At 42.2% G+C, this 25,354-nt stretch overlaps 1 protein-coding gene across 4 annotated transcripts in view; it reads right to left on the reverse strand.

The window, feature by feature from the left end:
* Positions 1-669: 669 nt before the first annotated feature.
* med27 (mediator complex subunit 27) overlaps positions 670-25,354 on the reverse strand; it is an 87,604-nt gene continuing 62,919 nt past the window's right edge. Inside the window, exons 5-9 of one of the 4 annotated variants that reach the window (XM_029717773.1) lie at positions 11,958-12,065; positions 6,038-6,144; positions 5,211-5,252; positions 3,931-4,008; positions 1,301-1,691 (exon numbers count right to left, since the gene is read on the reverse strand). In XM_029717773.1, the coding sequence (XP_029573633.1) occupies position 1,691; positions 3,931-4,008; positions 5,211-5,252; positions 6,038-6,144; positions 11,958-12,065 (336 nt within the window). In that variant the 3' untranslated portion in view covers positions 1,301-1,690. Of the gene's footprint in view, positions 1,692-3,930; positions 4,009-5,210; positions 5,253-6,037; positions 6,151-11,957; positions 12,066-25,354 lie in introns of all 4 variants that reach the window. The other 3 variants (XM_029717772.1, XM_029717771.1, XM_029717774.1) reach the window with 3 other exon arrangements.

Below are 25,354 nucleotides of genomic sequence, written 5' to 3' on the forward strand. Positions count from 1 at the left end.
AACATAACACACATTATAGTGTGTATTTGGATAGTGAATCCTGTGAGGATAATTGAGTAGTCTTAACTACCAGTGTGTGCACTGAAAAGTGTGCAGGCCCTAAACTACCTTTGCATCCACCCAGAGGAGGCTTACGGCGCGGGGCACAGTTGGCTCTGCAGACACCAGTCATACAGCAGCATTGCTAGCTACACACCTTACACCCTGCTCTCTTGGTCTTCATTCACACTTGAGGGGAGAGCAACACCAGCACTCATTATCAATCATAAGCAGTGTTGGGGAGCAATAATTAGGCATTCCAAGGGAGAATGTGTGAGGTGGGGTGAGGAGGGGGGCTGGGAGTGGGTGGGATAATGTGAGGGGTAGGATTAGGAGGAAATGCAGCAACAACAGGGAGCTCAAAGGAAACAGGGGGAGGCTAATGGAAATGCAGCAACAACGGGGAACTCAAAGGAAACGGGGAGGCTAATGGAAATGCAGCAACAACGGAGAACTCAAAGGAAACAGGGGGAGGCTAATAGAAATGCAGCAACAACGGGGAACTCAAAGGAAACAGGGGGAGGCTAATGGAAATGCAGCAACAACGGGGAACTCAAAGGAAACGGGGAGGCTAATGGAAATGCAGCAACAACGGGGAACTCAAAGGAAACAGGGGGAGGCTAATGGAAATGCAGTGGTGGGACAAGACTCTTTATTGTAAAAAAAATAATAAATAAAACATTAAAACATCCTATTGTGGAAAAAATGTATTAGGTATCCATGTTTGAGTAAAGAAAAAAGCTTGAATCTATGTACCTCTTTATACCAGCGGTGGCTTGAGGAGTTTTAAGAGCACACATTGGCAGTAGGAGGGATTCATACAGGCATCAGTCAACTCCATAGGAATACTGGATGTGTGGGAGAACGTAATATTAATCATAAATGGGGACCCATGTAAGAACCTCCTTTAGACAGCATAGATCAAGAAATATTAAACCCAGCTCCTGTATAAAACTGATCAGTTACAACACAATGCCCAAAAACTGCACAAGATTTGGGGCATAAATATGTTCGCTCTACCTTTGATACAAAATAACTTTTTAGAGAGAGAGTTGGGTAGACAGAAAAATAGGTTCCCGCACAACCAGGGGACTGAAGTAGGCGCAATGAACAATACTCTATAAGGCAAACATTTGGACAGCTGTGTGAGATTAGGTGAAAGGTAGACTCATTAATATGACATCATCATACACAGTGGGGGAGGGGGGACTTACAGACCAAAACAACATTCATGTCATGTTAATGATGGAAGAGTCAACGGTGGCAGTCTTGGCAGATTTTAATTCTGATGTTGATGTCTGTAAACTGGAATTCCCCCTACTTACTGGAGCCCTCTCTCCATCCCAGTCCAACCAGGAAGTGGACTAACAGGCATGACAGTCTATAAATCCCGGGGTTGTTGCTCTACATGCACAATGTAGACAGAGGTTGAAGAGAAGGTGAAGTCTTGCCATGCTCTTGTCTTATCAGATGAGTTGTCAGAGTAGTTTCTAATGGAACCTTTCCCCACCGTTTCCTCATTGCCTGCATGTGTCGTGGAAGGCCTCCAGGGTACGAAAGTCTCTCCAGGTCGGTGGAAGTCCCTCCTGCAGGAACTTTCCACAGCGCTGACACGGGGTCTGGAACAGCTTGATGTAGCTTCTTAGCCAGGTCTACCGAGGAGAGCAGAAAAGGGACATTCAGGCAGGAGGACAGTGATATATATTTGTCAGGAGGATTCACCAATAGACTGATTCTAGTAAAACATCAAATTTTGAATCAAAACTCAATGATGGCCACTACAATGAGCTTATGTGCTGACAATGGTGAGAGAGACCCAATGTGGGAGCCTGCGGTTGATCCACTCAGGGGGGTGAAATGGAGCCTCTCCTCCTGCTTGTCCCCCCCCCCCGGCTCTCTCTCCCAGCCAGTCAGTGGGCTCCAGCCAGCCACACCTCCCTCTCAGTCACACACCTGGCAGAACACATTCACTGGCACCATCAATCTAGAGGATTAAACCCGCTCCAAGATTCATCAGCAGCCAGGGTAATGTTCACCACCCCCACTGGGAAGCGTGAGAAAGACCCATTACAACAATCTCAGGTTAGCTCTGCAACCAGAAGGCTACATACAGTTATGTGTAAGGAGGGAGAAATGTTTCTGCAAGCCTATGGAATAGCAACTGAGAAACAGGTGCAGAAAAGCCATATATGTTTTGACTGTTTTAGTAGCTACTTAAGACGGGACTTAGGCCAACTGTTCCTTTAAACAGGACTGATTGCAGACATACAGTACCTTCAGAAAGTACTCACACCCCTTTACTTTTAGCTCAGACAACAGGACCGCCGAATGCTGAAGCGCGTAAAAATCGTCTGTCTTGAGTTGCAACACTCACTACCGAGTTCCAAACTGTCTCTGGAAGCAACGTCAGCACAAGAACTCTGTACATTTAGCTTCCTATCACGACCATCTACTTCTATGAATCTGAACATTTAGTTTCCTATCATGACCATCTACTTCTATGATTCTGTACATTTAGTTTCCTATCATGTCCATCTATTTCTATGAATATGTACATTTAGTTTCCTATCATGACCATCTATTCTTTTTTATATCAAAAAATGTTTTACCCTTTTTTTCTCCCAATTTCGTGGTATCCAATTGGTAGTTACAGTCTTGTCCCATCGCTGCAACTCCCGTACAGAACTCGGGAGAGGAGAAGGTCGAGACCCGTGCATCCTCCGAAACACAACCCAGCCAAGCCGCACTGCTTCTTGACACAATGCCCGCTTAACCCGGAAGCCAGCCGCACCAATGTGTCGGAGGAAACACTGTACACCTGGTGACCGTGTCAGCCTACATTACGCCCGGCCCGCCACAGGAGTCCCTAGTGCGCGATGGGAAAAGAACATCCCTGCCGACCAAACCCTCCCCTAACCCGGACAGCGCTGGGCCATTTGTGCGCAGTCCCATGGGTCTCCCGGTTGTGGCCGGCTGCGACATAGCCTGGACTCCTGCCCATCTTTCCTATGTGAATATTTACAGTGCCTTGAAACATCTCATTCATTCTAAGATTGTCTTAAGATGTATTAAGACAGTCTATAGATGCACCTTGAAGATGTCTTGACTTTTTAGGATGTCTTAAGACGTTTCAAAACATGGTGATGGCTGGGTATGTAGTGATCATGTCTTTCTGGACAGTGTCAAGCTGTAAATGAGGACAGGTCAGTAAAGGAGGCGTCCCACTGTTGGCCCTGAAGCCGAGCCGCTGATCTGTCTGTTTGAAACCCCTCCCTAAAGGACGGCGGTGCTACCTAGCCCCCACACCCTGGCTGGGCCAGATCAAAATAGTATCTCATTGATTTTCAGCACCGGAGAGGATCAATCTCCCTCACTTCAGCACTAAGAGCATGGGTCTACAGAGTGGACAGTCGGGCTATTTAAAGACTAAAACATCAAAACACTAATATATAACCCCGCCCTGCACTCCGGGAAGCCAGGAGTAAGAACATCCGATGGTATCTGATACATCACACAATAACAATGACAAGTATTTTCTATGCTTCCTGAGGTACCACCTCTATTGGACTCTATGTGGTGACTGGCTACTAGCTTCAGTGATAGATGGAAGCTTTGTCCAACTCTCAACCAGTAGTAATTCAGTAATAGCCTGACAATTTTCAACCCCCTCCTCCCCTTATCAAAAATGAGTCTCAGAGCTTTAAATCAAATGAGGTACTGTTACAGTACTGTGTGATAAGATGCCTGGACCGACTAGCAATGCAAGTGCAATCCATCGGCTATGTGTATATGGTGAAGATATTGGACAAAAGACAGAGTGGATTATCAAGTAGAGGAGCTCAGACACAGGGTGGGAGAGGGTTATGTAGTTTGCGTTGTGAATGTGCTCACCATGAAGGACCGTACCACCACGTCGGGCATTTGTGGAAGTTGGTAGTGCAGCAGAGCAGTGGTGGCGTGATCCGTAACCTTAGAGAGAAAACGGGGTTTGTAAAAACACATGAACATTTGAGAACATTCCAATTGTCTCTGCTAAACCTGAAACAATAAAATCACATTAAGCCTGCCAGTTCATTTTCAATTCAATATGGTTTTATGAGCAAGCATTACATAACATAATCAATACAAGCGGTCAAGTAAAACAAGATGTTTTCAAAGACAGAGTACTTATTACTCAACTTTTAAAATAACTAAAAGAGTTCTGGTAGACTACTGCATGGTTGTCATTGGAGCAATACTAATCATAGCGTATACTGTATCCATCTCTCCCTCCTACACATTCACTTGGCAGTGACTGGGTTTCTTATTATTCTTAATACTTTGATCAAAATCAAATATTCATCCCACATGCAATTATCTGCGGGCCATCTATTACGTAACTAAGTTCTTCTGTCGATGTAGCTAGTATTGTTTTATTCTGTGTCCAGTCAATATGTCCATTGCTATTACATTTTTACCATCTGGCGAAGCATGAGAGACACGGCTATTAGCAGCACATAGCAGGCATATAGTACACTAAATGCACAGAGAAAACATATCAAAACAGAAGGGGGGGGGGCTTTCTCCTCAAAGAAGATGTAAGGATATGACTGGGCGGTTAACAAAGAGGCTTTGGTGACAAGACACACCTTGGCAGTGCAGTGACAGATGGGAGGGGAAGCTGAGAGGTGCCATCCTCCCTCTCTCTCTCTCTCTCTCGCCTTCCTCACGGTCTGTTTGAGTTAGCATTAGGATGAGATCAAGAAATAAACATACTGTGCTTTGAACAGCCAGGGGGCACAAGTGACAATTCTCTATGAAAAACACAATTGGGGGCTCTCTTTCTTTAATGCTGGCTCCATCCCAGTCATTGGTGTGTGTGGCTTTCTGGCTGCCCATATGCTGCCATGGCGATGACTCCGCCTGATGAGATTTTGGTGAGGGAGGATGAGAGGGAAGTGAGGACGACTCATAACCCCCATATGCTCACAAGAAATGAGTTTGAAATGAAATCCGACCGGAAACAGAGTACATTTTGGTATGACAGGGCTTGACAAGTGGGAGAGAACACACAGCAACAGCTGGCCTAACAGGAGAGAGACAGAGGGTTCCACAATCCTATGACTACTCGTGAGTTCCTCAGGTTGTGCATTGTATCTCCGTTTGGAGTAAACTTTGAGATAGGGTCTCACCTTTTGAAAAACCTGATAGTTTGACTTTGACCAGATATCCAGCTGAGGAGAGAAAAGGATATTATTCTCATATCTATGTAATCAATCGTACATTTTCAAATCCACACACATTATTTTCTTCAGTTGTATACGATACAAATCACAGCAAGTGTTAATTTTGAGAATTTAGAACAATGAGATTGGAGTACACGTGTAGTCGTCATCAAGACTGACCTCACCCCTCAAACTCAACTATGGACTTCGAAGCCAGTTCCACTGCATTTTTTTCCAGTTTTCCCCTCTAATCAGGGACTGATTTAGACCTGGGACACCAGGTGTGTGCCATTCATTATCAGGTAGAACAGAAAAGTTGTAAACGAGAACTTGTTCTCAACTGGCCTACCTGGTTAAATAAAGGTGGGGTGAAGAAAATAAAAAAAAACAGCAGGCTCCGGACTTCATTCGGTAAGAATGAATACCTCTGGACTACACCATCAACTTTCACTTAAGTCTATAATCTTTGTAATACCATTCATTAACATTGTATTGATAATTTGATCAGGTCTATATTTTAAGTTCAAATGACTCCTCTCTTCATGCTCCCCTGCTTTCCTGTGACTTGCATGGTCCTTCAGTGAACCAGGAGAGAAGGGCAGGAGATTGTGCGAAGGTCGTCCAAACAGTTTCAAAGGCGATAACAAATCAAAACACTACCCTGAAACTAATATCAAACAGGCCTGGTGTCAGCATTTATTAGAGAAATCGGATTCAATCCCCCTCTGTCCCTTTACCCACTACCGACACACAGAGACCCTTTGAAGGGAAAATAATACAGGATCACAAATTACCCAAGAGATGCCTTCGATAGTCTTTGAAGCCCTCCTTTGATAGTGCAGTTTTCCTTCTCCTTTCCCCCCTCTCTCTGTATGCTAGAAGGTTCAGCTTGCTGCTCCTGCTGCTTCTTACCGTATGATAATTAGTGGAGAAAATGGCAGAAATTGGGATGTTGGAGCCTGAGGGGTGGGGGTGCGAGACATCCTAAACAAAACCCTGGCTGCTGTTGTGTCTGTCTAACTCATCCTAGGTGGAGCTTTGGGAATGTCTGGACTTCAAAACATTTTCCATGGAGCACATTATCTCTATAAAGTACCCTGGGTAGTTGTGACAGTTACATATACACTACCGTTCAAAAGTTTGGGGTCACTTAGAAATGTCCTTGAAAAAAATAGCACATTTTTTTGTCCATTAAAATAACACCAAATTGATCAGAAATACAGTGTAGACATCGTTAATGTTGTAAATGACTTGTAGCTAGAAACGGCAGATTTTTTATGGAATATCTACATAGGCCCATAATCAGCAACCATCACTTCTGTGTTCCAATGGCACGTTGTGTTAGCTAATCCAAGTTTATCATTTTAAAAAGGCTAATTGATCATTAGAAAAGTATTTTGCAATTATGTTAGCACAGCTGAAAACTGTTTTGCTGATTAAAGAAGCAATAAAACTGGCCTTCTTTAGACTAATTGTGTATCTGGAGCATCAGCATTTGTGGGTTCGATTACAGGCTCAAAATGACCAGAAACAAGGGACTTTCTTCCTAAATGCATCAGTTCATTCTTGTTCTGAGAAATGAAGGCTATTCCATCTGAGAAATTGTTAAGAAACTGAAGATCTGGTACATTGCTGTGTACTACTTCCTTCACAGAACAGCGCAAACTGGCTCTAACCACTATAGAAAGAGGAGTGGGAGGCCCCGGTGCACAACTGAGCAAGATGACAAGAACATTAGAGTGTCTAGTTTGAGGAACAGACGCCTCACAAGTCCTCAACTGGCAGCTTCATTACATAGTACCCACAAAACATCAGTCTCAACGTCAACAGTGAAGATGCGACTCTGGGATGTTGGCCTTCTAGACAGAGCTGCAAAGAAAAAGCCATATCTCAGACTGGCCAATAAAAAGAAAAGATTAAGATGGGAAAAAGAACACAGACACTGGACAGAGGAACTCTGCCTAGAAGGTCAGCATCCCGGAGTTGCCTCTTCACTGTTGATGTTGAAACTGGTGTTTTGCAGGTACTATTTAATGAAGCTACCAGTTGAGGACTTGTGAGGTGTCTGTTTCTCAAACTAGACACTCTAATGTACTTGTCATCTTGCTCAGTTGTGCACCGGGACCTCCCACTCCTCTTTCTATTATGGTTAGAGCCAGTTTGCGCTGTTCTGTGAGGGGAGTAATACACAGCGTTGTGCGAGATCTTCAGTTTCTTGGCAATTTCTCGCATGGAATTGCCTTCATTTCTCAGAACAAGAATAGTCTGACGAGTTTCAGAAGAAAAGTGCTTTGTTTCTGGCCATTTTGAGCCTGTAATCGAACCCACAAATGCTGATGCTCCAGATACTCAACTAATCTAAAGGCCAGTTTTATTGCTTCTTTAATCAGCATAACAGTTTTCAGCTGTGCTAACATAATTGCAAAAGGGTTTTCTAATGATCAATTAGCCTTTTAAAATGATAAACTTGGATTAGCTAACACAAACGTGCCATTGGAACACAGGAGTGATGGTTGCTGATAATGGGCCTCTATACGCCTATGTAGATATTCCATTCAAAATCTACTGTTTCCGGCTACAATAGTCATTTACAACATTAACAATGTCTACACTGTATTTCTGATCAATTTGGTGTTATTTTAATGGACAAATAAATGTGCTTTTCTTTCAAAAACAAGGACATTTCTAAGTGACCCCAAACTTTTGAACACACACACACACACACACACACACACACACACACACACACACACACACACACACACACACACACACACAGCTGAGTACATCAGACAGCATTGTTCTGGCAGGAGGTTCAGAAGTCTACCATTCATTGGCATAATTAATGGTGATCAAGGTTCTCTGTGGCTTTGATGGCCTCCTAATATTGATGTCAGTTCAAAGAGTCCTCACTCTCTGGCTGAGTGAGGGCGAAACACCAACACAGAGCTACATTCAAAATTAATTAGGGATTAATGTTGAATCTGATAGAGTGGAAATCGTAGAGGAAAGCCAATGTCACCTATCCTTTACAAGTTTTTCATGTGAGTGTGCAAGAGAGGAAGTGGTCACCTAAATTATTCAGCCGTGCCAACAGAAAACTGACAATGAGGAATGGAGGTCCAGACCCTGGATTGCATCGTGTTACGTTAGCAGCTGGAGACCATCAGCCCCCTTGTATAAAAGGCTATATGAGGTCACATAGCCTAGAGGGATCCTTCATTGTAGCCAGGACAGTCTCAAGAAGACTGAAGTAGAGGTCTTCACAGGTCCAATAGACCAGAAATTCCGAGATCTGACCTGGGACCCGAGTGGTTCCTAAATTCAGACTTCTGTCACGGATTTGGGTATCGCTTTTTCATTGCGCATTGTGATATTAGGCTTGTGAGCAGCTGCATGGCCATGGAAAACCATTTCATGAAGCTCCCGATGAACAGTTCTTTTGCTGACGTTGCTTACAGAGGCAGTTTGGAACTCGGTAGTGAGTGTTGCAACCGAGGACAGACAATTTTTATGCGCTACTGTGGTCCCGTTCTGTGAGGTTGTGTGGCCTACCACTTCGCAGCTAAGACGTTTTTGCTCCTAGATGTTGCCCCTTCACAATAACAGCACTTACAGTCGACCAGAGCAATTCTAGCAGGGCAGAAATTTGACAAACCGACTTGTTGGAAAGGTGGCATCCTATGAGGGTGCCACATTGAAAGTCACTGAGCTCTTCATTTAGGCCATTCTACTGCCAATGTTTGTCCATGGAGATTGCATGGCTGTGTACTCGATTTTATACACCTGTCAGCAATGGGGGTGGCTGAAATAACCGAATCCACTAATTTGAAGGTGTGCCCATATACTTTTGTATATATAGTGTATGTTGGCCACAGGTCTCGGGTATGTGCAATTAAAATTGATTTACCGACTGGACCCGTCCTCTTAATTTAATGTGTGAGGTGATGACAATTGTGTGAACTTGTTATCTGTGTCAGCCAATAGCAACTCAATAAAACGTATAGCTTATGTCCAGCTGAAACTGGTTCTGGCCACTCGCCTCACACGCGTCTGCGGCTGTTGATTGCAAAGATGGAGGACATTTTTAATGAAGTAAAACGAAAGCTAGAGGAGAAAGAGTATAGTGAAAAGAAGCGGAATCTCTGTGAGTGAACAAAGATGAGAAGGTTGGCGCGGCCAAATGGACTGTATGCAACTCGCTATTCAGGTTTGATGCAATTTTCTAACTTTTATTTATTTATTATAATTTGGTTTCTTATCATTATTATTATTATTATTATTATTATTATTATTATTATTATTATTATTATTATTATTATTATTATTATTGGCCTATTTAAGAATATAAGCCAGTTCTTTAAATATGCTCAAAGTGTTTTTGTTTTTGCTGCGACATTTTTGTTGGCTAAATTAAGTTCGAACTGTCTTTTTAATTTAATTTAGGATTAAAAGTAAGCCTGTTGTAAAAATAAAAAACTTTAGCCTATTGCAGTCATTTGTTGGGTAGGCCATCACACAGTTGTCGAAACATTGGTAAATACCCAATAAATTACTGGGAGTTTATATATGGAGAGTGCGACTCTATTTTGATAGTTTATAGTATATTTTTCGTTAGTCATCACCGCCACACCGACTCATTTTTATGGGTGTGCGCCAGCTCATGTTTTTTAAGCCTGCGGTAGGAACACACCTTTGTTGGTAATTGCTGCAATATAGGCCTAAGCCTGTTACCTTTTGTGAAGGTTAAAATCAGTTCTTTAAATATGCAACAAGTGTTTTGTTTCATCCTGTTGAGACATTTTCTTTGGCCAAATTGAGTTCCAACTCTTAATGTTGTGTTGCCGGAAGGCTACTCGCACTCGCACTCAAACCATGAAAAGGAGAGGCGAGATGCAAAACTTTATTTAATGACGCAATAACCTGTTTGTATTTTCCGTATAAACAACGATGCCTTACTTTTGATATTACCCTAATAAAGTTAAGAATCCTTCGTCAAGGTCTGGTATGGCTATATACTTTTTATTTATTTAACTAGGCAAGTCAGTTAAGAACAAATTCTTATTTACAACGATGGCTTCCGGGTTGGATGTGCATTGTGTCAAGAAGCAGTACGGCTTGGTTGGGTTGTGTTTCGGAGGACGCATGGCTGTCGACCTTCGCCTCTCCCGAGTCCTTTCGGGAGTTGCAGCGATGAGACAAGACTGTAACTACTACCAATTGGATACCACAAAATTAGGGAGAAAAATAAAAAAAGCCAGACTACGGTTTGCAACTGCACATGGGGACAAAGATCGTACTTTTTGGAGAAATGTCCTCTGGTCTGATGAAACAAAAATAGAACTGTTTGGCCATTATGACCATCGTTATGTTTGGAGGAAAAAAGGGGGAGGCTTGCAAGCAGCATCATGTTGTGGGGGCGCTTTGCTGCAGGAGGGACTGGTGCACTTCACAAAATAGATGGCATCATGAGGCAGGAAAAGTATGTGGATATATTGAAGAAAAATCTCAAGACATCAGTCAGGAAGTTAAAGCTTGGTCGCAAATGGGTCTTCCAAATGGACAATGAACCCAAGCATACTTCCAAAGTTGTGGCAAAATGGCTTAAAGATAACAAAGTCAAGGTATTGGAGTGGCCATCACAAAGCCCTGACCTCAATCCTATAGAAAATTTGTGGGCAGAACTGAAAAAGCGTGCGAGCAAGGAGGCCCACAAACCTGCCTCAGTTACACCAGCTCTGTGAGGAGGAATGGGCCAAAATTCACCCAACTTATTGTGGGAAGCTTGTGGAAGGCTACCCGAAACATTTGACCCAAGTTAAACAATTAAAGGCAATGCTACCAAATATTAATTGACTGTATGTAACTTCTGACCCACTGGGAATGTGATGAAAGAAATAAAAGCAGAATTAAATAATTCTCTCTACCATTATTCTGACATTTCACATTCTTAAAATAAAGTGGTGATCCTAACTGACCAAAGACAGGGAATTTTTACTAGGATTAAATGTCAGGAATTGTGAAAAACTGAGTTTAAATTTATTTGGCTAAGGTGTATGTAAACTTCCGACTTCAACTGTAAATCATTTGGCCAATATCGCTTGTTTATTGATGGCACTAGCAGGTTTCTCTCTCTCTCTTTTTCTACTATCGGAAGTGAATGGGTCTCTCTGATCCGAACCGGCACAGGTCTGTTGGGGTCTGTTTTTCCACAGGCCTTTTTGGAACTGTCCTCGGGTCCATTCGGAACGGGTCTCTCAAAAAAAATAATGAATTTATGCATTTTAATTTTTGTATTTTTTATTTGAGTGATTTAGTAGACACTCTTATTCAGAGTGACTTAAAGGAGCAATTAGGGTTACGTGGCCTTGCTCAAGGGCACATCAACATGTTTTTTTACCTAGTTGGCTCCGGGATGCATATTGGGTCATGTGGGAAAGCCACGGATCCATTTCGGATTGGATCAACATTTTTGGGACCCGTGAAGACCTCTAGACTGAAGTCTCCTGGGATGTGTACAGATAATATGCCTAGTATGACGTCTCTTGACCCGAGTGTAAAAGTAATACCTTATGTAAAGTAATACCTTATGTAAAGTAATACCGTATGCATATTTTTTTCAATGGAGAGAGGGTCGCACCTCACCATCTCATGCAGTACTACCCAAACCAGCTGTTTGGGCACTAACCTCCCTTTTAACCCTGAACACAATACCTTGCCATCCTCGGAATACACATTCTCACTGAATCCTCTCACGATGGTCCGGTCTATGAACAGGCTTCTCATCACCACGATGGCTTTCAGCACCTTCCCCAATGTCACCTAAAGGAAGAGACAGCAGAGACGAAAAGACAACGACAAATGAAGCCGTGTTCAATCCTCTCCTATCCAACTGCCATGTCAAAGAAATGTGCTTAGACTTCTCTCCCCTTGAGGCGAAGGTTAACCTACAGTGCTCTCCACTGGATGGCCCAATAGGCTTATTGTACTTTCCAGTGAATTAACCTTGGAAAAGAGCAGACACCTCTTTTCATCTGACACACGCTTGACATACATAATTACTGAGTTGCAAAGTGTGCCCTGTTAGATATTGACCTTGATCTTTCAAGGCTGAGTAAAGCTTACAAAGGGCTTTGACTATCTCTGTGTAAGAGCAGGGGATAAGAAAGAAACAGCAGAAATTGACCTCTTTAGGTACCAGAGAGAGAGGGAGGGAGAGAGAGAGGGAAAGATGGAGAAAAAGGGAGAGAGAGAAAGAGAGAGAGAGAGAGGAGGGAGAGATATAGGGGGAGAGAAGGGGTTAGAAGGGGAGCATGATAAGAGAAAAAAACCCTGCTTTATTTGTCATAGCTGTTCCAACAGCAGCAGCGTCCCTAGAACAAAACAGCGGTGCTTATCGCCTGCTCTACTCAGCCGGAATTATTCATCTAAGTCAGCGCTCCGGCTCAGTTGGCGAATGGGAGGGAAGACGGTCCCAGACTGACAGGGAGAGCACAGTATTTGGGAGGGCTTTCATGACTCCACTCAAACATGAGAAAGAGGGGGTGACTGAGAAAACCTTTTGTTTAAACAAGCCAGTTGTATTCAATGGCAGACTTTGCAGAACAACTTTGCATGAACTGAGCAACAACACCTTAGAGAGAAAAGAAAGATGTTTCAAAAGAGGTTGCATGGTATAAAATAAACTAAGTAGGACTACACATTTTGAAATTCATTTTTCAACAAATTAAAGACCTAAATAATCAGAGGCAGTGTTTTTTTACGAATGTTAACAGCTATTTACCTCGACATTAGGCCATATCTACAAAAAAAAATATTTTCATGAATATAGTATAGCGTTCACAACTAAATTGTCTTCATCAGGCTTCCCCAAGCTGAGGACATTGTGTTGACATTGTTTTGGAGTCTGTGAAAGCCTTATGGTAGGCTTACATGGTAACATGTTAATTACACAGTAATAAGCTAACCAATTAAATAATTAAACCATTTCATGGGTACAATTTAGTACCAGTTATAGTAGTTACCAATTGTGTTGAATTCTATCCATTTGTTGCCACAATTTCCTGTTAATATCATACAAACATTGTGGAAACAGTACCGTAAAATTAAGTGCCCCCAAGACTTCTGCAATGGTCATTTCAGATGGCTCATTAAATCGTTTCTTATTAAATAGTTGACCAGTTGGATGTTTTTCTAGCTCTAAATACAATGGAAACTGATCAGTTTCAGTTCATAATGGATTAGTAAGCTCTAAGCTATGAGAGAAAATGGTCATCTTACTGTGGTCTGTATTTGAATTTGTGCAGTGAGGAAAACCCCCCAGCATTGTCGAACACTTCAAAAGCATTTGACTTGATGGATTGTTCTGCACACCAAAACAAAAAACAAAAGGACACTTTTTAAGTCCGGTGACAGAGAATCTAACAACCCTCCATGCATAAATGAATAAATCCATTAATGGAGAAAATATCACCATTGAAAATAATTTGTTTCTCCACAGAAGACGTCCTGTTAGATGGCCTAAGAGGCTTCTGTAAAAGGCTTGTCACTTCCACAGCTCTTGTAAGCCAGCTAATTGGAGAGGTGATCAGCAAACAAATTTCAAGGAGCGCCTGAACCCATCGAATGCACTTACAGTGTAGAAAGGAGAGAAACGTACTCCTGTTAAGTGTTAGCACAGACTAGTAAAAGACATTGATGGTTCCAAAACAGTTCAAGGCTAACTAGGTAAATGCAGTCTTTATGCAGTATGATGAGAGGAGGAATGTCTTGCCGCATGGCCAGTCAAAGTAGGATAAACTGTGGATCAACCCAGAACCACTACTGAGAGAAGTACACACACGTCTCTCAAAAAGTCCTTCAGAGAGATGACATACCAAAATACATTTTGAAACAATTGAATACTGCAGACCTGGAAGGCCCCTTTATGTTCAACGTAGGAGTGTGGACTAGAAAATCCTCTGACGTGATTAAACATGCCTAGAAAACGCAGGAGCATCCATTCATATTTCATGAGGGTTCCTCAGCAACACATTTTCCAGTCTTTAGTGGTTGGGCTGTGTCAAGGCGGCTCTAAGGCTGTCATACCTCTCCGGCGGCCTGCTCGCTCCTTGCCAAGACAGGTGCTCAAAGGGAGAATACATTACTGATGACAGGCCTTTTATAAAGGCAGGGCCCAGGCTCTCTGCTCTGCTTTACCCTGGCCAGGCCCAGGACATGAGGCTCGAGTACACATTGACCGAATGACTGAGTACTGACTTCTCCCATGTCTGACAAACATTCACCAACCTCACTTCAGCTACAGCAAATCCAAATCAATCCTCCATTTTAAGAGCCTTTTCTGTAGTTTTAGTAGCCTTTTCAGTATTTATAAATTATTCTGCAGGAAAATTAGTAATTGACAACAAATCAATCATCATCATTACATGGACGGTTCACAACGAATCAAAGTCGTCAGAAATGTATGTACCTCACAAGTCAATATGGAGTCTAGAAAAACATTTATTTGTAAACAGCTAAAATTACAGTTGACTAGAGGATGAAGAACCTGGCATGCTTCTACACCTGCATTGCTTGCTGTTTGGGTTTTAGGCTGGGTTTCTGTACAGCACTTTGAGATATCAGCTGATGTAAGAAGGGCTTTATAAATAAATTTGATTTGATATACAGTGCATTCAAAAAGTATTCAGCCTCCTTCCCCTTTTCCACATTTTGTTATGTTACAGCCTTATTCTAAAATGGATTAAAATTACTTTTTCCCCCCTCATCTTACTACACACAATAACCCATAATGACAAAGCAAAAACAGATGTTTAGACATTTTTGCAAATGTATTTAAAATAAATAACTGAAATACCTTATTTACATACAGTACCAGCCAAAAGTTTGGACACCTACTCATTCCAGGTTTTTTCTACAATAGTGAAGACATCAAAACTATGAAATAACACATATGGAATCATGTAGTAAACAGAAAATAGTGTTAAACAATTTCAAGAACTATAAAACTTTCTTCAAGTGCAGTCGCAAAAACCATCAAGCGCTATGGTGAAACTGGCTCTCATGAGGACCGCCACAGGAAAGGAAGACAGAGTTACCTCTGCTGCAGACGATAATGTTATTAGAGTTAACTGCACTTCAGATAGCAGCCCAAATAAAATGTTTCAGAGTTCAAGTAACAGACACATCAACATCAACTGAACAGAGGAGACCTTCATGGTCTATTAGCTGAAAAGAAACCACTACTAAAGGACACCAATAAGAAGAAGAGAAGAGACTTGCTTGGGCCAAGAAACACAAGCAATGGATATTAGAACGGTGGAAATCTGTCCTTTGGTCTGATGAGTCCAAATTTGAGATTTTTGGTTCCAACAGCCATGTCTTTGTGAGACGCAGAGTAGGTAAACGGTGCTTCCCACCGTGAAGCATGGAGGAGGTGGTGTGGGGGTGCATTGCTGGTGACACTGTCAGTGATTTATTTAGAATTTAAGGCACACTTAACCAACATTGCTACCACAGTATTCTGCAGGGATACGCCATCCCGTCTAGTTTGCACTTAGTGGGACTATCATTTGCTTTTCAACAGGACAATGACCCAACACACCTCCAGGCTGTGTAAGGGCTATATGACCAAGAAGGAGAGTGATGGAGTGCTGCATCAGATGACCTGGGCTCCACAATCACCCGACCTCAACCCAATTGAGATGGTTTGGGATGAGTTGGACCGCAGAGTGAAGGAAAAATAGCCAACAGGTGCTCAGCATATGTGGGAAATCCTTCAAGACTGTTGGAAAAGCATTCTAGGTGAAGCTGGTTGAGAGAATGAGTGTGCAAAGAATGCATGTGCAAAGCAAGAGTGTGCAAAACTGTCATCAAGGTAGTGACTACTTTGAAGATATATTTTGATTTGTTTAACACTTTTGGTTACTACATGATTCCATATGTTATTTCATAGTTTTGATGTCTTCACTATTATTCTACAAGGTAGAAAATAGTAAAAATAAAGAAACAACTCTTGAATGAGTAGGTGTGTCCAAACTATTGACTGGTACTGTACATAAGGTCCCACAGTTGATGCATGTCAGAGCAAAAACCAAGCCATGAGGTCGAAGGAATTGTCCGTAGAGCTCAGAGACAGGATTGTGTCGAGGCACAGATCTGGGGAAGGGTACCAAAAACTTTATGCAGTATTGAATGTCCCGAACAACACAGTGGTGTCCATCATTCTTAAATGGAAGAAGTTTGGAACCACCAAGACTCTTCCTAGAGCTGGCCGCCCGGCCAAACTAAGGAATCAAGGGAGAAGGGACTTGGTCAGGGAGCTGACCAAGAACCTGATGGTCACTCCGACAGAGCTCCAGAGTTCGTCTGTGGAGATGGGAGAACCTTCCAGAAGGACAACCATCTCTGCAGCACTCCACCAATCAGTCCTTCATGGTAGAGTTGCCAGCCGAAGCCACTCCTCAATAAAAAGCACATGACAGCCCACTTGGAGTTTGCCAAAAGGCACCTCAAGGACTATCAGACCATGAGAAACAAGATTCTCTGGTCTGATGAAACCAAGATTGAACTCTTTGGCCTGAATGTCAAGCGTCACGTCTGGAGGAAACCTGGCACCATCACCATGGTGAAGCATGATCTCCAATCCAAAATCAAATCTAGAATAGTCTTTCTATTTCGCAACAAAGCCTCCTTCACTCACGCCGCCAAACTTACCCTAGTAAAATTGACTATCCTACCGTTCCTCGACTTCGGCGATGTCATCTACAAAATAGCTTCCAATACTCTACTCAGCAAATTGGATGTAGTCTATCACAGTGCCATCCGTTTTGTTACCAAAGCGCCATCTACTACCCACCACTGCGACCTGTATGCTCTAGTCGGCTGGCCCTCGCTACATATTCATCACCAGACCCACTGGCTCCAGGTCATCTATAAGTCTATGCTAGCTCACTGGTCACGATTACATCCACCCGCAGCACGTGCTCCAGCAGGTATATCTCACTGGTCATCCCCAAAGCCAACACCTCATTTGGCCGCCTTTCCTTCCAGTTCTCTGCTGCCAGTGAATGGAACGAATTGCAAAAATCGCTGAAGCTGGAGACTTATATTTCCCTCACTAACTTTAAACATCAGCTATCTGAGCAGCTAACCGATCGCTGCAGCTGTACATAGTCCATCTGTAAATAGCCCACCCAATCTACCTACTTCATCCCCATATTGTTTTTATTTACTTTGCTGCTCTTTTGCACACCAGTATCACTACTTACACACAAATCATCTGCTCATCCTCTGCTCATCTAACCCTCCAGTGTTAATCTGCTAAATTGTAATTACTTTGCTACTATGGCCTATTTATTGCCTTACCTCCTCATGCCATTTGCACACACTGTATGTAGACTTTTTTCCCCTTCTATTGTGTTATTGACTGTACGCTTGTTTATTCCATGTGTAACTCTGTGTTGTTATTTGTGTCGCACTGCTTTGCTTTATCTTGGCCAGGTCGCAGTTGTAAATGAGAACTTGTTGTCAACTAACTTACCTGGTTAAATAAAGGTGAAAAAATAATAATGATTAATAATAATGGTGGCAGCATCATGCTGTGGGAATGTTTTTCAGAGGCAGGGACTGGGAGACTAGTCAGGATCGCGGGAAAGCTGAACGGAGCAGAGTACAGTGAGATTCTTGATGAAAACCTGCTCCAGAGCGCTCAGGACCTCAGACTGGGGCAAAAGTTCACCTTCCAACAGGAAAACGACCCTAAGCGCACAGCCAAGACAACGCAGGAGTGGCTTCGGGACAAGTCTGAGTGTCCTTGAGTGGCCCAGCCAGAGCCCGGACTTTAACCTGATCAAAATTTGAAAGATTGAGAGGATCTTCAGAGAAGAATGGGAGATACTCCCCAAATACAGGTGTGCCAAGCTTGTAGCGTCATACCCAAGAAAGGGGGATACCTACTCAGTTGTACAACTGAATGCCTTCTTACGCCAAATATTTTTTTTTTTTACCTTTAACTACACAAGTCAGTTAAGAACAAATTCTTATTTTCAACGATGCCTTATTCAGGGGCAGAACGACAGATTTTTACCTTGTCAGCTCAGGGATTCGACCTGGCAACCTTTCGGTTACTAGTCCAACGCTCTAACCACTAGGCTACCTGCCGCTCCATTTAACCCAACCCCAAGACTCGAGGCTGTAATCACTGCCAAACGTGCTTCAACAAAGTACTGAGTAAAGGGTCTGAATACTTATGTAAAATTGATATTTTCGGGTAAATTTGCAAAATTAAAAAACGGGTTTTGCTTTGTCATTATGGGGTATTATGTGTAGATTGGTGAGGGGAAAAAATATTAAATCAATTTTAGAATAAGGCTGTAACATAACAAAATATGGAAAAAGTCAAGGGATCTGAATACTTTCTGAGTGCACTGTAGATTGTAACGGTACTGTAAACAATTGGATTCCTCTCGGTTTTCTTTTCCAAGGTGAATTGACATCAACTAACTTTCATTTGAGACCTGCAGATTTCTCCAGTCCCAAAGGAATATAACGGTATCAATGGAACATGTGGCATGGAATGTAGACCCGGGCTCTACTTTAGACAATTTGCCATTCCTAAAAGCCTCAGTTGATACATTTGTAGGAGCAGATTGTGAATCACCTTTCACATAGTGCCTTGTTCTAGTCCTTGATGCCTTCTCTCTGTGGAGGTCCAAACAGAGAGTGTGTGTGGAGCTCCAAAGTACTACATAACCTACACGAACGAGGCGCTAAAATACAGACCCATCAGCTGATGGCTCTGTCTATCCAATGAAAATGGGACAGACAAAAGCCAAGCAGTGCGCTCACACACAGACGCACAGGTGCACGTATGCTTACATGAGGAATTGATCTGGGTCTCCCTCCTGAACAAATCTTGACATATTATGTTGGACATATTCCCAACCCCAATAAGCACAAGCATTGAGTCTTAAGACTTCTCTCTACACACAGGTACTCTACTTAATATTTTCTGAAGGTTTCAAACGTGTTTGAAATGACTGACACACTACTATTACATATTTTACAAATGAGACTAGCAGACTCCCTACCTAGGCAGCTATACTTCATACGTTTACAAAGTGCTCTCCTGATGCCCAGACTGAAAGTATGACTCAGTGGGCAGAACAGAGCTCTACTTTGGACCCCGATGAGCTAGCCTAGTGTGGTTAATTAGGAAAAGGAAAAGTGCATTTCTGTCCGTGGCTGCAGCATAGGCTCACAGATGGTGGGCCGTTTTATTTAGCGAGAGAGTGGGCAGCAGATCACATACTGTAGAGAGCAGAGCACACAACAAATTGGAGACAATTAAAAAAAGGAACAGTTTCCAAGCAACAAGTGGGTCTGGATGTGACTGACGTCCTCCATGGTACTGAGAGGAAAAAAAGAAAGCTGACAAGTTGAGATTGAGAACAGAAAAAGACAGTGAGAGAAAGAGAGAAGTCAGCCTTGCAATAAAATGCTCTGCCATTTTCACATCCTATAGCCTATTCACAGCAAACATGTCAAAGACACGTAGAGGCTCATAATTTAACATCCCAAACTATTAGCCCACTGACATGTCACCATAAGGAATGATGTCGAGTTTTTTGAATTTGTGTGGCTCTGGGCAACAAATGGTAGAAAAAACAACAATAACCTTTCCTCTTGACAGTTAATCATTTGGTCTGAAGAAAAAGTCAATTAAATCCAACAATGCTGCTGTGTGACACAAGGGGGAGTGAATTGTTGACAGTAAATCTGTTTCTTCTTTGAGCTGGTTAAAAAAAACAGTGTGAGAGGGATCACTGATTTATTTCATCACCAAAACAGGACTTATTTGCCCACCTGGCTGCCAGTCAGTCTGCTACCTGATCCTGCTTGTTGAGGATTTGCTGAGGCTGGCTATATCTTTTGATGACGGCCATGTTTGTTGGTCTCCCTTTCCTGACCTCAGCGCCTGGAGGTTCTCTCCTCCTCAGAATTAAGCCAGTCAGAGGATATCAGGTCAATATTCCACACATGGAGCGCTGCCTGCCCGCCCCGCTCCCCTTGGCCCAGGTGTTCAGTTTCGCTCCTGGTGTAGCGACCTTGATGTGGGTTTTAATTTTTTTAAAAATTTAGATCGATACCCCAACAAGGTCACTTTAAAATTAAATGAATGAGCCCCATGTACAGCACGCCCCTGCTCCTCTCAAATGTTTCAAAAGAAGCAACCACAAACGACTAGGATCATCAAACATAACTATCAAGATGCAGTATTCACACCCCTGAGTCAAAACAGGTTAGAATCACCTTTGGTAGCGATTACAGCTGTGAGTCTTTCTGGGTAAGTCTAAAGAGATTTGCACCTCGATTGTTGGTCATTACTAGACTTTTTCAAATCTTGCCAAAGATTTTCAAGCAGATTTAAGTCAAAACTTTAACTAGGCCACTCAAGACCATTCAATGGCATCTTGGTAAGCAGCTCCAGCATATATTTGGCCTTGTGTTTTACATTATTGTCCTGCTGAAAGGCGAATTTGTCTCCCAGTGTCTGTTGGAAAGAAGACTGAATCAGGTTTCCCTTTAAGATTGTGCATGTGCTTAGCTCTATTCTGTTTATTTTTATGCTAAAAAAACTCCCTCGTCCTTGCCGATGACAAGCTTACCCATAACATGATGCAGCCACCACCATGCTTGAAAATATGAAGTGGTACTCAGTGATGTGTTGTGTTGGTTTTACCCAAATCATATAATGCTTTGTATTCAAAGTAGCCACATGTTTTGCAGTTTTACTTTAGTGTCTTATTTCAAACAATATGCATGTTTTGGAACATCATTCAAAAAGTACTCGCACCCAAAAGCATGAAAAGGGATAACCCAAGGAGGTCGCAATGGAAAAAAATAATATAATTAATTGAATCCATGCTCGAAATATTAAAAAAGGTGAAAGTGCAAGGTGCTAAACAAAATGAAAAAGGAACGGAGCATACGTTTTGGCCTTATGCCTACGACAGTGCTGTACAAAGAAATGTTTCGCCTACTTGAGTATTTCATATCTATTGCTTCTGATATTATATAGCCCAGACTGTTGTCTCTTTCCAATTATATGTGACATTTCAATTGCTAATTTTTGATACTCTTCTATATATTCCTTGTTAATATGCATTGACTTCCGATTCCCCAGTCTCTAATCAACTATCGGCCTGCGCCTGTCACGCACAGCAGGTGTGTCTTCTTAAGTACTTGTCTTCTTAATTTGTTTCTACAGCACTGATGAAGGCATAAGGCCGAAACGTATGCCCTGTTCCCTTTTCATTCTATTTAGCACCTTGCACTTTCTGTATTCTTTCGAGCATGGATTCAATTAATGACATTATTTTTTACATCATCTCGGACTGCTTGGGTTATTCCTTTTCATGGTTTTGAGTGCGAGTACTTTTTGAACTCTACAGATATTTTCTCCTCCACGCACCGGCCGCCTTTCATTCTAACCTAAGTGCCAACCCTCATACTGGATATCTAAACACTATTATTGCACACAGTGTGAGTCCATGTAACTTATGGGACTTGTTAAGCACATTTTTACTCCTGAAGTTATTTAGGCTGGTCATAACAAAGGGGTTGAATACTTGACTCAAGACATTTCAGCTTTTAATTGTTTATTCATTTGTAAAGATAGACATGAGTCCACTTTGACACTATGGGGTGTGTTAGGGCTGACCACATTTAGTGAACTGGTCGATTGTTTTGTTGATGGTTGACCAACAGCCTAAGGTTTTTTTAGTCGAGAAGTGGCACATTTATTTAAAGGAATTATGGCACTTGAGACACCTGTCTGATTCACGCCTGTCAGTGGACTAATCCATTGGGAGGGCACACCAGTATCACCAGTAGTACATTTACCATTAATTCCCATCATTTATCATCTACAATGTTTGTTTGGTTAAGGTAATTATGTTAATGCATTCAATATATTAATGTATCAGTTTTAAAGTTGTCATTGTAGGAGTGGACACGTTTGCAGAGCGCACAACCTAGACTACACTTGTCAGAAAAAAAGTGTACTTTTTTTCCTATTCCATTTACGAGTTGTCAATTTATTAATTGTCTTCTGTTCGGCGCGCTGCTGTCAATCTTGAGTTAGGACACGCACTTTAGTATGCATATAGAAGTAGTACTAGTCTACCTGGCCTGCGCGCAAATGTAGCCCTATAAATGTGCCCATTTGGGTATCTGATACTATTTCTGATTGTCTTAACTCACCATCATTGTGGAGGTTCTCAAAGTAATGTTTTCTTTACCTCAAGTAAACAGCATGAATAGCAAGTAAACAGCATGAATAGGGAAAAAAAACTGGTGGAAACTTCATAAAATAGGCCTACCTGATTACTTCTTATCCCTTGCGTAAACAGCCTACAGCAGTGTCTGTCTGGAGCTCACTGGCACAGGAAACTCTGAGGGCCCAGAATATTTTATACAAAGTTGCAAGTTTGCTAGCACAAGCTTCATGCCAGACCAAGTTAATACAATGTTTTGAGTTCCTTGCAGATTGGCCACACGTAGCCAATGTGATGATTAGGATATTTTAAAATCAGGATATTTTATACTTGCGGGCTGTAATGTTTTTATTTGTTGGCTTTATGTAGGCTATTGTTAAATATTGGCAATGGCAACAGAAGTTACATTTAGATTTGTATAATTTCCCTCACGAAAAAAGACTGCAGTCAGAGTGCAGTATAATTGCAATATAACTACAGTTAGAGTGCAGTATAACTGCAGTAAGCTGCGTCTAAAATAACTGTCACGCAGGTCAGTAGAAATGGTACGATAACTTGGCACACCAAATGGAAAACGTTGCCAACTGATGGTGTAGTCCATTACCCGCACCTTCTGGAGCTTAACGGCAGAATCTGTGAAGGCCAGCAGCAGCGGGCAAGGGGAAGAGGATGGTAGGGAACAGGTTTTTTCCTTCTGGTTAGGTTATATTGATCTCTGGCTCCCCCTCTTTAGAAATGTGTATCTTCATTTTTCATCGCAGTGCTTAAAGCATCAAACAAGCTCAGTAGCCTACATGTAGTTGACTGTATTGTAAAATGTCGACCAATCGATTGGGCGAAGGAACAGATGACTCTCTGTCGACTAATATTTGTTGCTGTTGTCGGGGACAGCCCGATTGTGTGTAGGCTAGTGTCAGAAAATCTACATTAAATCAATTTCTAATTCAGGCTGTAACACAACAAAATGTGGAAAAGGTACTTTCTGAAGGTACTGTAACTAAGATGTTCAGTGTAATATTTCTCAAGTGAAAACATTTCCATGAAAACTATCGTTGAATGACAACACTTTATTGTAGAATCCCTACTGTTGACCAATTACTGACGAAGGGACGTACTCTTGCCTCGAGAAAATATGTAATGTACACAAACAGCCCAAAAATCCCTTGCCCAAGACCAAACCGAGCAAAAATGTCACAAAATGTCATCATAATATATGCATGAACTGTTCCGAACAGTTTCGGATGGGAAGCCTGTGGACGCCTTTAGCCTTCGCCTGCCACTGAAGGGGATTACATGCGCTGAGCCTTTCCTCTGAACTCAATCAACCGCCCCAATTAACGCTGCATTCCCTCTTGCTGCTGACGCCGTTTACAAACACAGAACGTGAGAGTGAGAAAGAGAGAGCGAGAGACTGGGAGAGAGAGAGGGTGGATGAATGAGAGAGAGAGAAAATGGGGCGAGAGAGAAAGAAAATGGGGGTGAGAGAGAAGGGGAAAACGAGAGAAAGGGAGGATGGGGAGAGAAGAGAGAGAGAAAGGGGGAGAGCGAGTAACACAGCACAAACAGGGCCTTTCATTTTCTATTACAGGTTACCAGATGAGACCCATGGTGGCCTGGTAGACTTTGTTCCTCTATGCTATTGATATCCCTTAGCAGAACACACGCTTGTCAGTTGTCAGTCATGTTCTACAATAGTGCACCCCTCTTCACTAAATTCCTTCAAGGACACGCCACCGCAAAAGGCAAGATCTTCAGTTTTGTAAATCGTTAATTCGTACATTCTGGGCTTTTCGAAAGCTAACCTCTCTTTAAAAATGGGCTGACAATGAAGTACATTGTACTCTGATGGGCGACGCAAAAATGATTGTCCATCCCTTACAACCCACTTTAAGGGATGGACAAATTATTAACTTTAACAGTGGCCAAACACACACACACACACAATGATTGTTACAAAACTAACAGTCCATTAACAAATGCATCTGCAAGAAACTGGCATTTGGGTTGCTTGTATTAAAATGACTGTGTTCTTTTGAGCTCTGCTGTGCCAGTGACGGTGGTGGTGAGGTAATGAGGCCTGGGTATACTATGGAGGACAGGGCTGGGAGTAGAACTGGATCTGGCTGGGCAGCCAGCCTGCCAACTGGGCCATCTGTGAGCCAGTGAACCCCTGTTGGTGGGGATGGAGCACTGATTTATATATACATTAGATGACTGACAGGGGGCTCTGTTTTAAAGCAACCGCGACTCCATCTTGGCATTTCCACATTATTGTACAACAAATGATGGAAGCTATAGAAATGCATTTATGTCTAGAATTGTTTTTGCGATGTTTATTACATTACAGACAATGCATACTTTAAAATGATCTTGAGCTAAACATTAAAAAGAATACATACAAAAATGTTCCTTAAAGTATCATTTTTAGAATCTTCTAATGTTACTCTCCCCACTACAACAACAAAAACCTCTTACAATTTGTCCTTTAATAATTTGATTGAATTCCATTCATTCCTATGGAGGACTGTTCCTACTGAGGAGTGCCAATATGGCTGACCGGTGGCTTCAAAGCCTCTCACTGGCCAATACATATCAGCAATCCAGGGTTTATATGCATTATTTGGATGGCGTATTTGTAATCTTCCTGTCTCTTTCTCTCCCCTGCCAGCCTCTCTCTTTCTGCCTCTCCTTGGACACAGTACTGGTGCATGAAGGGATCTTAGCATCATTGAGCAAAGACATAGACAAATGGTTGAAGCCACCGGTCAGCTAGATACAATGCTACACTGAACAAAAATATAACCGCAACATGCAACAACTTCAAAGATTTTA

The sequence above is a fragment of the Salmo trutta genome, chromosome 27, assembly GCF_901001165.1.
Source record: "Salmo trutta chromosome 27, fSalTru1.1, whole genome shotgun sequence".
NCBI lineage: Eukaryota > Metazoa > Chordata > Actinopteri > Salmoniformes > Salmonidae > Salmo > Salmo trutta.